The sequence below is a fragment of the Pholis gunnellus genome (genome assembly GCF_910591455.1).
Source record: "Pholis gunnellus genome assembly, chromosome: 18".
NCBI lineage: Eukaryota > Metazoa > Chordata > Actinopteri > Perciformes > Pholidae > Pholis > Pholis gunnellus.
The window spans coordinates 847675-860570 of record NC_136545.1 but is presented as its reverse complement, the minus strand read 5'-3'; the positions used below and the strand labels follow the sequence as shown (position 1 = coordinate 860570).

The 12896-nt window shown below is 41.9% G+C and overlaps 1 protein-coding gene across 1 annotated transcript in view; it reads left to right on the top strand.

Moving 5' to 3' along the window:
- LOC306710393 (ras-specific guanine nucleotide-releasing factor RalGPS1) overlaps nucleotides 1–12896 on the top strand; it is an 80593-nt gene that overhangs the window by 50232 nt on the left and 17465 nt on the right. Inside the window, exons 9-11 of the mRNA XM_079178893.1 lie at nucleotides 714–851; nucleotides 1337–1430; nucleotides 5666–5733. Of these exons, the coding sequence (XP_079035019.1) occupies nucleotides 714–851; nucleotides 1337–1430; nucleotides 5666–5733 (300 nt within the window). The remainder of the gene's footprint in view (nucleotides 1–713; nucleotides 852–1336; nucleotides 1431–5665; nucleotides 5734–12896) is intronic.

Below are 12896 nucleotides of genomic sequence, written 5' to 3'. Positions count from 1 at the left end.
TCCTCCAGTCCTTGGTTAAAAAAATGCCAGAAATCAGACACCCCTTCAACTTCAATGACAAGTTCTCACTTTTTTCATTCCTATTTAGCACACGTTTCCTAAAAGACATTCCTTAGCATATCCAAGCACCAAAAATAAAAATATCCAAGTTAGTATCCAAAACGTAAAAAATAAAAGCTGTCTTACAGATGCACATTCATAAAATACAGTAAAATCCTTGCTATGTTCATTGATAAGTTACTGATCAATAACATGCATTTTAGCTTATTTTTTAATGTCTGTCAGCTCGTCCAACAGGAATCCAACTGTCTTAAAAACACCTGTCCAGATTGTCAGGAAATCTAGCATGGACAATCCAGTCCCTTTAGCTCTGGGGTGTCCAAACTATGGCCCGCGGGCCAACTGTGGCCCAGTGCCTGTTTCTAAAAAGTTAGTTCTAGCTCCACCATCAGGTAAAGAAATGTCTCCAATGGCCAACATTTTCATTCATGAGATGGTGTCTAAAAAACCAATGGCCACATTTCCATCATATTGTCTTTGTCTTTACAATCTAAATAAAAAAAATCAGAGCAAATTGTTTGCTTGAAAAAAGCACTCTTAAAGCCACATATTCTTTCATTGAAGATGAATGGGTGCTTGTCCTCAGAACTTCATTCCATAAGTAAGCCAGTGTCGGTGCTGACTGGTTGCCTGTCTTGTGCCGTCTCCTCCAGGGATCTACCTGTTGGACATGATCTACATCGACTCAGCCTATCCTGCCTCGGACAGTATCATAGAGACGGAGCAGCGGACCAATCAGATGAACAACCTTCTGAGGCTCATCTCCGACCTGCAGATGTCATGTAACTATGGTAACTACATTATCCAGTAGAAACGCAACATTGTAACACGTGATGTGAGCTGACTGACTGTTCTGTAACTTTAAGTATTTTCATTGTTTCTGCCTTTTATAATGATGATAGTTAAATACAATACTACATGCTTTAGGCCCCCAGCCTTAAGTAGACCAATGCAGGAGTTTTGTCCTGTCAACAGTGTAACTTAGGTTGCCCATAGATTCATGACCTGCAGTTTCATCAGCATTTGGGTCTTTCTCTCTTTTTTTGTACTTGCTGACATTTTCTTTCACTACCAATGATGAGTCCTGTATTTCATTTTAGCGGACATTCAGAGCTATCATCACCGAGTAAACGTCTGTGCACCAATTCTTATTGCGTTTCTTATTTTGTATCATTTATGTGTTTTCCTTGAGCCACAATGATGAAGCAAATCCAGCACATACTCCATATGTGGACTGTCAGATCGAGTGACTTCTTCCAACCTTTTTTTCCTTCAGATTACTTGGTGACGCTGCCACATGTCCAGAAGTATCTGTTGTCCGTGCGCTACATCGAGGAGCTCCAGAAGTTTGTCGAGGACGACAACTTCAAGTAAGTTTAATCTTGTTTTAACGCGGCCGTTCAAACCCCCCAGAGGATGAACCCTCTATTGTGGACACTTTCTTCTCGCCCTCTAATGGCCAGATTACAAAGAGCTATACTGAAAACTCTGTCCACCTCGGTCACAACACAAGCTTTTCCCCAGCACATGGTTCATGGAAGTGGGCGTGAAATTGACGGGGGTCAATGCACAGGAAGCAGGGCTAGAAAAAGGACAGGCAGCCGGTTTTGTCTGTCTCCACAGGGAACTCGTTCGTCCAGCAGCCGCTGATGACTTTCTCAGGCAGCGTCTCAGATCCTCAGGAATAGGTTTGTCTGTCTGCCACACCGGCTCATGGCGGTTTTTATTTGGCACTTGGTGTCGTGGGTGGGACGTCATTTCGGGGCTTTGGTTATACCTGGTTTATTTCATTTCTTACTCTTTTCAGACTATAGTTTCACACGGGACATAAAATATGCTCAAATGACACATGACAGGCTTATTGATGAGTTATAGTTAAGAGATTATCTTTTGGATAGTAAATGTATTTCAGACCTTTAATCAGTTTGTGCACTCAGGTTTTACTGATATAACCTCACTCTGACTAATATGACGATTAGTTTATGGTGGCTAGTGCTGACTTTAGGACTCTTCTCTTCAACTGATCCCTCTGACTCTGACACTATGTTGAATACGAAGAAGGGGAACGCCCTAATTAGTGATTACATAATATGATCCACTACTTGCATTACCTACAGAGACAAGAGAAAGCTAAAGTAAAGCAAGCCAATATATGTACTGTATAGATATGTGTCAAAGCAGGTATAACCATATAGAAGTGGACGTAGTCATCGTGATGTCACTCATTGGTTTGTGGACTGCCTTTTTGAAGCCATCTTGGATTACGGCCGTTGCCATGTTGGTTTTTTTGCAACTAATGAATGGAAATGACCATATTTGGAATGTGGAGGAGTGACATACGTCTCTCGTTGCAGCAGTGACCTGTCAATCACAGTAAGCCCGCCCTAAAGCATACCCTGCTTTATGGTCTATTTGACTCTAAATGGACCATAAGCGACAGCTATATATCAGGAACGCCTGGAGCAACAAAACGTCCACTTGGACTCAAAGGATGAACTGATTAGATTTTAGTGGTCAAAGGTCCAGCCCGCTGTGACCTTACGGTTTCACATTTTCGTGCCTGGATATTTTAGCAATGTCTGGAGGGTATTACGTCTGGCACAAACATCCAAACTTTAAGAATGAACTGATTAGAATTTGGTTGTCAAGGTCACTGTGACCTCACAAGAAAAGTGTTTGGCCATAACTCAAGAATTCACATTCTAATTATAACAATGTCTAATATGATCAAATATGATAACATTTTGGGCAGACATGGATTTATACTGCAACATGACTGGTTGGTGAAGGCAAAGAACCACGAGGCGGTTGATCCTAGTTTTACTCTGCTGAGGTTGACCCTAACCCAGGGGTCGGCAACCCGCGGCTCCGGAGCCTCATGCGGCTCTTCGGCCCCTCTGTTGCGGCTCCCTGAGTCCTCCGTCCACACGGTGTTTAAGCATTGTTTTCGAGATGATCTCCGTCCAGACTTAAACGCCTGAAAACGAATCTCACGTGACTATTCACGTACACTGGGCATGCAGTGGGTGCCGGTGTTACGTCCTACTGGTTTCAAACCTACTGGTTTCCTTCCGTGCGTGTGTTGTGTTCATGTAACAGCAGCAGCTGTTTTCTGCCTCTGTTGCCAGATTCGTCAAACATTCACAAACATATTGCTGGAGATCTAAAGACGCTTCCAGAACAAACACACAGCATTAGCTGAAAGTATCACGCTGGAGATGAGAGAAAAAGAGCGATTCCTCTGCTGCAGCAAACTCTCCTCTTCATCAGAGTTTGATATTGTTATAACACGTAAAATAGCAATAAAATGTCAACAAGTGTCTTTATTCTTGTTCTATAATTTCATAAATACAACAAACTATAGTTTTTGTATATATAATATAACTATATATAAAACTTTATAAACTGTGACATCAAATAGCTTTTGCGGCTCCAGACAAATTTTATTTGGTGGAAAATAGATCAACATGTCTCTTTGGACAGTAAAGGTTGAACCCTGCTCTAACCCATGACATGGACCTTCATTTGATTGTAATGTTGTGCATTTATGTACCATTCACCAAGGAGCTCTGTAATGTATGTGACTTGGAATGTAGCAAAGTAAAATATTTATAATAATTAGTACTTAAATAAAAGAAAAATAATAGATTTTTAAAAGTTCTCAAAAGAGTACACAAAGAACAACTTTGTTACAGTAACGAGAGTCAATGTCATTTCTTACTTCCATCCAATTTTAAGAACATTTCGGAAACATTTTCCTGATGCAAAGTCAGTTCATCCACCTCATGTGAGACAAAGTCGCCTTGCAGTCTAAAATGTGGTGAAAGACGACCAGAGCCTTTCCGTGGGCGCCTTTAACCCACACACACTGACATCGGTCCGACAGGAAACACACTTTCCACACTTGAGCATTTGAATTTGAGTAGAAATGTGTGAGGGGCTTTTCTGTGTGTGTGTGTGTGTGTGTGTGTGTGTGTGTGTGTGTGTGTGTGTGTGTGTGTGTGTGTGTGTGTGTGTGTGTGTGTGTGTGTGTGTGTGTGTGTGTGTGTGTGTGTCTCTGTGTGTGTGTGTGTGTGTGTGTGTGTCTCTGTGTGTGTGTGTGTGTGTGTGTGTGTGTGTGTGTGTGTGTGTGTTGCAGCTATGGTGAGATGCTCACAGAGCATTTGAGTTGTGATGAGAGGGAAAACAGATACACAGATGGAACCGGGCTGATTGCGTGATGTAATGTGGACATTACACATGACTTTCTTTGGAACCAGCTCTATAAACACAACCAAACCCACTCTTACTAATGAATGACTATTTTACCCGCTAGTTCCTTCCACCCGTGGTGTTTCAATAAATACTTTCCATATGCGGTGACGAGCGGCAAAGTCCCATTTACCAATTCCATAAGCAAACGGAGCATGGGCAGACAGGAAGAGAGACTTTTCCAAACTCCCAGAATGCAGTTGGCATCCTGGTGACACCAGCTCTGGTGATCAGACTTTAATAACTGTTTTCTGGCTGAATGTAAGTTGACAAAATTCTCTCAACTCCTTTTTTCGGAAGAAACAAATAACCGTATTGACAGTGAGATGCAGTCACAAGATAGATTATATATACTATAAATAAATATGTATATCATTTATGATAATTTCCCCTAGATGCATCACCCTTTGAAAAGAGAAAATGATGAATGAATGAATTGATTAATATAGTCTCATAAAATATACTATCAATTTGACACATTTAATTAGTATAGTATTTAATGTGACACTGTGGCTCCTAATTCAAATAGATAATTTATTCGATCACTCGCACAATATTTTCACAGGCTGTAGCTTCAGTTCTCTGATTTCTACTCATGATGTGTTCAGGGACAGTATTGAGTGTAGGTCACCAGTGTTTTGGCTGCACTGAGAGCCCAACACACAATCGCTGTGGTTCCGTGGATTAAAACAAACGGAATTTAAAAACTATGCTTTGGGTTATTGTTATGCGTGTATAGTGAGTCTGTTCGACTGTATAATGTAACACCTCCTGTGTACACAGGCCCTTAGAAGCTTCCAGGCAATTTATTATGCAATTCCAGGCAAAATAAATTCCAGCCTAAAACTGGCAGCTGTACTGTCTTGACTGGCTTGAAATAAGGATTTAACTGCTGAATCCTGTCTTTCAAATACAGCCCCAACACAGACTCCCTTCATAGCTGTATATCTTATAGATCCAAATGATATTCCCCTTTCTTAACCCACCTTTTACATCAGCAGATGATGAAGACAGCAGGAAACCTCAATGCTCAGTTGGGGAATGCCCAGTGAGACGTACTGTAGGCTGGCTCTGATCTGTCTTTAATCATCTGGGGTAAATAAATAACGCCATGGTACAAAGCTCTGGAATTGGCTTTGTGAAATATTCAGATAAACTTTTCGTGGTTCAAAGACAAAGTTTATGCTCGTACTTCTGCATCATTTACTGACTGATTAACTCTGTAATGAAACTGCTGGAGTTGATGTCACAGCAGTGAGTGCGTGATGTATTTCTGTCTCGACACTAGTGAGCATCAGCTGATCTGGGAGCAGCAGTGATCTGGTGTGTCTGATGGAAACCGTTTGTGTTGCAGGCTGTCTCTGAAGATTGAACCTGGAAACAGTTCCCCTCGCATCGCTTCTTCTAAAGAAGACCTGGCAGGTAAGACGCACTCGTGGTAGAGATACACCGATGGGAAAGTCCTTTTATTGAATATCAGGTGTTTATTTCAATTACTTGTTTAGTTTTTTAGGATCACTAAATTACATTAATTTATATGTGAGAACAACAAAATATTTCAGGACCCCATTACACCAATATCACAATCATTGAAAAAGCAGGAACAGTTAATCTTAATCTTCACTTGATTACAAATATACAGTAGTTATAATTACACATGAACTGTAGCATATAACAGAAGATGGAACATTTCATTTGGTAGAGGAGGCAAACCAACAGTTTGCATTGTCTGAATGACTATATGATTCATTACATGTATGGGATAGTTGTATATTTATAAAAGTTAAAGAGATATGTTGTGCTCTGCACTTAAGTTAGGGAAGATGTAACACTTGAGGGGGTGAGTCTTATCTCCTATCTCAACCAGCTTGTCATGGAGTGGGTGGATGACGTTCATGCTCTTTTCCGTCACTGCCACCAGAGAATCCAACTCCTCCTCCATTCACTGAGCTGGTCTTTAAACTAGCTCGAGGTGATGGTAGAACATCTACAGCAGCCTGTTGCAGATGTTGTTAGATGACCTCTGTGTTTCCAGCATGTTCCTGCCTGTCGTCCAGGTGCACTGCGCGGTACTTACAGATAGATAGATATCCTTTTATACTTTATTAATCCTGCGAGGTGACATTTTTTCTCTACAGCAGCATTTATGGTACAGGTAAAGCAATACAAATAACAGAGTAAAAAATATTAAATATTAAAAAAAATGCAAATATAAAAATGCAGGAGTGTAACACCTGTGGAACTTCACCAGCAGCTCGTTTGGTTTGCACCACCCCACAATGTATTCCTTCTCCTGTTCCCACTGATACACCCAACTGTGGCAGAGTCATCAGAGAACTTCGTTTTAGCTGCAGTCAGAGGTATACATGAAGGTGTATATATATATACATTTTGTTTTCAATTCATTATTGCGTTTCACATTTTCGTGAATGTGTCCTTCCCAACAACATCATTTTAGGTCAACACAGAAGCTTTTGGTAGCAGTTTGCTAGGACCAGTTAATGTTTGCGGTGTTTAAGAAATATGTCGATTTAAAAGAACACATAAGTTAGATATCTTTGGAAATGCTTATTTGCTTTCTTGCCAAGGAATATATGACAATACACCCTCATGTTATCCATCTCATGTCTGTACTCTGAATGTGAAGCTAGAGTATTCAGGCGATTAGCTGAGCTTAGCTTAGCAGAGAGACTGAAAAGCAGGGGGAAACAGCTAGCCTGCCTCTGTCCAAAGGTTAAAACATTCACCTCCCAGCACCTCTAAAGCTCACGATTTAACATGTTGAATCTAATTTGTTTAACTTTTTAAAATGCCAAGTTCCTTTTCAAAGGATAGTTACATTTTGTTCCCATTTTTAGCCAGGCACAATGACTCCCTAGAGTGTCTGCCTGATTGCTTGTCAACCTCATAGTGACGATAAGATGCTAGGATGTTACAGTGCCTGACCAAGAAATAGACCAACATAATCCGCTGTAAGACTGCCACTGTATTTACAATTGATCAATCAAACTAGTGGGCTAATGCACGGGAGATTTTAGCTTTTGCTACAAGAGATTTTAGATTCCGTTCAGTTCAGAGGGACAGTAGATTATGTGAAATTCCCGAGAGTAACAGTTAAGTATCTGTTTGAAAGCACGGAGATAAAGCACTTGAGAACAGTGTCCAACATCCCCAACAATGTCTCTATTCAGATGTAGATGCTATGATCTCCCGTATCTATCCCTTTATGAGCATAAAGAAGAGAAGCTGTTTGATTAATGGTATGCATGTGGTGCAGTGTTTAGACAATAGCAGAATGGTAAATGGTCACCCATAGCTTTCTGCAGGTTGAGCTAGTCACAGCAGGTTTCCACATTGACACTTGATTGATTATATTTTGATTGGTTTGGAAAAGAAAACAGCAGAGAATGAGCTGGCTGTCCTGAGTGCACTAAAAATGTGTCAGTGTGATTTCCATCATCTCCTCCATCCTGCCTCATCTCTCTGTGCTCTCTGAAGTCATCATGGAGGTGAGGAGCTGCAGTTAACACACTGAAAGCTGCAAAAGAGGCCGCTGCCTTTGTAAATGTGTGGACAGGCCAGTATGGTGTCAGATCAGTCTCAATATTAATGAATGCACACGGAAGGATGCACAAATTATTTTGTGATTTCTATATAAATGATTCACTCCACAAAATGTTTTAATGCACACAAAAAAATGAGATTCACAAATGTATTTCTGGTGCACACGCAGGCATGTCTTGTTTTAAATATATGTAGAAATATAAATCTTTTTTTTTTTTTTTTTTTTTAATGGACATTTTCTGTGGCCAATCAGATGTCTCCATGAGGGTATTCTCTTACGTCATGCTCAGGTAGGGAACAGGGTGGAAAGAAGGGAAAAGGACAGCTAACGTTAGCTTTGGTGGTGGAATAAATGTATTTGTGGATATATATGAATCACAATCAAACATATTTGTGAATCCCTCTGTGTGCATTTATTAATATTGAGACTGATCCGACCGCCTAGGGCCAGTGCATGAACAGCTCCAGACATGTTGCAGAGGGCCAGTCCACTTCCTTTATTTTCCTTTCTTGTGTTGAGCAGGGTTTAGGAGGGGTTCATCTGGAGTGGGCTGCGGTGATGTAATGCAGTAAGAACAAGCCAAGAGCTGGATGTAGGTCAGGGTAATGAAGAGGGATGAACCCAGAGCCACATCAAAGTGTGTGTGTGAGCTGTGCTTTCATCTGCTTATGTGTCAGTGAGGGCGTTTAGCCTGATCGAAAGTTCAAGTGATGCAGAAGAAATTCACATCCAAACCCTTAGAAGCATTAGTTAACAGATTAGTCAAAACCATAACAATTTAAAAAGTTTCTCAATCATTTGAGCAGTGGCAGGCCGTGCATTTTATACCTGGGCCTTCTGTGCTGTCCTACTACAGTTGAATTACCTCCTAATAACCTCATTATGACACTTCAATCCAGCAAACCTGCAGCGGATCCACGCATTCCACCACATAAGAGCACGAGCCATTCAAATACTATTCATAAAAACGACACGATAGACAAATGAACAGCAGTAACGTTACTATGTAAAAAAAAAAAATGCAGTTTGTCACTTACCGAAACTTAAAGAGTTTAATCCCAGTACATCGTTTCAGTTCCAGTAAGAAGTCCTTCTCGATTCATGGACGCCAGTGATGACAGTCGAGCCTCCCCAGTTGTATTTCGCCGGTCTGCTGCGGCAGGTTCGCAGCGGGGCCGGGATCCCTCCTCCTTCGAGGCCGCCGCACGTCGGGCCACAGTTGTGGAGCTGTTCCCCTGCGAACGCTGTCAGCAAGAAATGCCGTTCATACAAATCCTTTTCCTGGCTGAGTCAGGGCTGCCAGCTGTGGTGTTGACTGACCATTTCTTAGGATGTCCAGCTTTTCCTGAAATGTCCTTCTTGAGAAAGGCGTTGTCAGTAACTCCGCCACTAAATCCGTTTCTCCTCCTTATTCAGCCGTTGAGTGTTGAAAACACAAAGCTAGGTAAAAAAATAAATAAACTACACCAAGCAAAACCCTAAAAATGTTATAATCTCTTCCATATCTTTCAATTTGAACTCTTACTTCTTCAACTAAGCGCTGCTGGCAAGTTAAGTTTCGTTTTCCAATAGTCACGTGCTCGCCCACTGACCAATCACAGCTCACTCTGCACCTCACTGCAGTGCCGCTCCTAAAAACTGAGCTGTGTGTTAATGCTGACGTACATGTAGGCCAGCTAGAAGGCTCTGGCACGTCAAAGAATACGCCCAACATGTCAAACTAAAGATCTGATTGGTTGAACACTATGCCAATCAACAATATCGTCCCCATTCACTTAAACTGCACATGGAGGCACTTGTGAGTCTGCAGGCCTGGGGCCTCTCTTCTACCTAGAGACACAGAGGTGAAATCTGATTGGATAAAAGCTCTACTTAAAACAAGCTGCACTGGAAGCAGAGCAACTGAGGAGCACAGTAGCTGTACAATGAGAAAATAAGAAAATACAAATTATAATACATGTAGTGTATTTAAGAACAATTATTAAATTATAAAATAGCTATAACTTTGTGATTCTGTTTAGGCCAGCAGAGAAGGCTTAGCAGGCCCTGAAGACCCACCACTGCATTTGAGTAATAATTTATCCATCCATCCATTTTCCTCCGGTCGGGTCGCGTGGCAGCAGGCCAAGCAGGCTGACCCAGACTTCCCTCTCGCCCGCAACATTTTCCAGCTCATACTGGGGGATCCCGAGGCGTTCCCAGGCCAGCTGGGAGATATAATCCCTCCAGCATGTTCTGGATCTTCCCCGGGGTCTCCTCCCAGTTGGACGTGCCCGGAAAGCCTCCAGTGGGAGGCGTCCAGGAGGCATCCTAATTAGATGCCCGAAACACCTCAGCTGACTCCTTCCGACGCGAAGGAGTAGCGGCTCGACTCAAAGTTCCCTCCTGATGTCCGAGCAAGAAAACTCAACATATAGAGCTCACTGAAACGTTGCTGGTGTTCAGAGACTGTAAGGTATCAAAGACTCCCTTTACACCTGGCATTAAAATGCATCTCAAATCCAGATAGTATCTCGATATGATTTAAGCTGATTACATTTACTTCTGGTATTAAAATGAGTCTCCAGTGAGACACGATCGCTCTGTCCAGCTCAGACGTTGCATCCTCCTCTCGCTTGGAACAGTTTACATTTGCACTAATGGTCACGATTTGTTTCTGACCACCTCCGGAGATGGTTTGCCTGGTCGGATCTCAATCCATCCTCAGAGAGTTTTGGCTGCATCTACACAGCTACCCTCATGTGGTTAAGCACCATCCGATTACAGTCCGATTTGACAAGTTGGGAGTGAGAACCAGTTGTGTTGTCTTCAGTTTGAGAGGAGGATGTGATTAATGCAAGGTGTGAAGGGGTACAAAAAATAAAAATGACGTGACGTCATCCGTAGGTTTCAGAAGCTCAAAGTAAGTGGCTCTGGTTGTCGCCATCTTGACAGTGATGACTCAGACTAACTCTAAAAATGGGCAAAGAGGAGATGGATCTGCATGTTTCCCTGATACAGAGACTAAATGTACAGCTGGAGTGTTACTCTAATTTGATCAAGATGGAGTCGTCAGTTTTCATGTAAACCTCTGCAGTTTGTATATCGTCATTATATGTGTTTACCATAAACTGCTCAAACACTAAACCCGTCAAATACTTGGTCCATGGCCCTTGGTGTCTGATACTGACAGCCTTTTAACTAACTCCAATGCAATCCCTCCCGCTTCAGTATCAGTCAGAGCAACCGCAGTAGTATAAAGAGCGAGAAAGTCTGGTGGATGGTTGGGTCAAACAAACAGACTTTCACCCAGGAGACCGCTGTCTGATTGAGTTATTTCACCCTTTGTAAAAGCGAGTCGCGTACTTCTAGCACCATGTTCATAAGTTACGCAACACGTGTACTAATTTTACGTAACGCACTTATTTTAACCCAAACCCAGACCTTTCCCTAAACTGGACCAAGTAAACCTAAAAACCAAGTAAACCTTCGTTGGACGATTATTTTGAAAGGAGACTGTGCATGTAACGGGCGGAAACTGACAGGCCGTCCCTGCCACGTCCAAACTGACACTAGAGGGGTACGGAGAGGATCTTAGTCTGAAGCGTTAGGCCACTGACCAAGCGTTGGTATTTGTGAGAACGTGTTGTTTTGTCTGCATACGTTAATGATGGCGTTAATGTTCTGCTCTGTGTGTGAGTGGGATTAAATTAATGTTCTGTTTTTATATGTAGTTTGATCATAAAAGATTCGTCAGCCCGACACACGGAGGAAACACACACAGCCGAGGGAATGGATAGAAAAATAGTTTTGTTTTAGAAGTCCGATATGCTGTGGTTTCACAATACTATGTAACTAATAATCAGCTTTATTATTTGATAAATGAACTCCTATAATAAGCCAGGGTTTTCCTTGCTTGAGCTTGAAGTCATAGAGTAAGTTAACGATGCAGCTAACAGCAGCAACATGTCAGCCGTTCCACAGCCGTGTCCTCAGGGACCAAACACACTGATCCTTTTCCATAGACTCATGTCTCACAGGCCGGCCAGCCACATGCTGGGATTTGTTTGTAATCGTTAGGAACTGCTATTCTCTCCCTCCTACCACTTATCATATGATTTCATATGATTACGTTTATGACAATCTGGTGCTATTAAACTTTATAAAGTGACAGTCATAAGGTGCACTGGACTGACCGGAGTAAATGAAGGAAAGGTTTCAATTTCAGTGCCTGTTGATTACAAAAGAATCTCTCTGTGCCAAGAGTGTACCGTGCATCAGTCGCTGTAATAAACAGCATCAGTGAGTCATTTAGGAAGGAAACATGTGTCTGAGCTATGACAGGGAAAGGTTTGGCCCCAGGGTGAACGTGTGGCTTCTGTCACCAAGACAAAAAAAAAAATACAATGTTATTTTTTCTCATTGTGACACACCAGCCTAGCTTGTTAAAAAATGTTTCCCGTTATGATAAATTAGCATGAGATTATCAAGCTAGTTGCAGGTTGTGGTTTCTGACCTGAAAGTAGTGAACTCTGACTATGAATGGATCTTTTGGTTTTGTGCGTAGGGAAAGATGTGCGTTATGGAATATGGGATTTGTTGGGCCGCAAACGTTCCTCTTAGATCTGGCTTCCAGGTCCTCGCACTTGCCATCCAGCTGCTTGAGTTGGTTGTCAGCCACTGTGGATTCCAGCTCGGTTACATATCTCCAGAGTGTAGTGTGGATGACGATGAGTTGATTTGAACAAAAATATTACATTTAAGTGACTCCGTCATGACATTTAATAGCTAAGCATTCAAAGCAGCGCTGGTGCCCGCATTCCCCTCTTTCAGAGGTGAGGCATGCTCTCCCGGGGTCTGTTGATTGCCTTCGTCTAGAAGTTGTCCAACGAATGCTTAACACTAACAATAGGCACAACTGTGCAGAAAATCAATTAGTTTAAGTCATGCTTTCTCGACATACCTGAAGTAACCCCATGTATTGTATTTTATAAGCTGATGTGAAGTAATATTTGCCTCTGAAATGTAGTGGAAAAAAGTA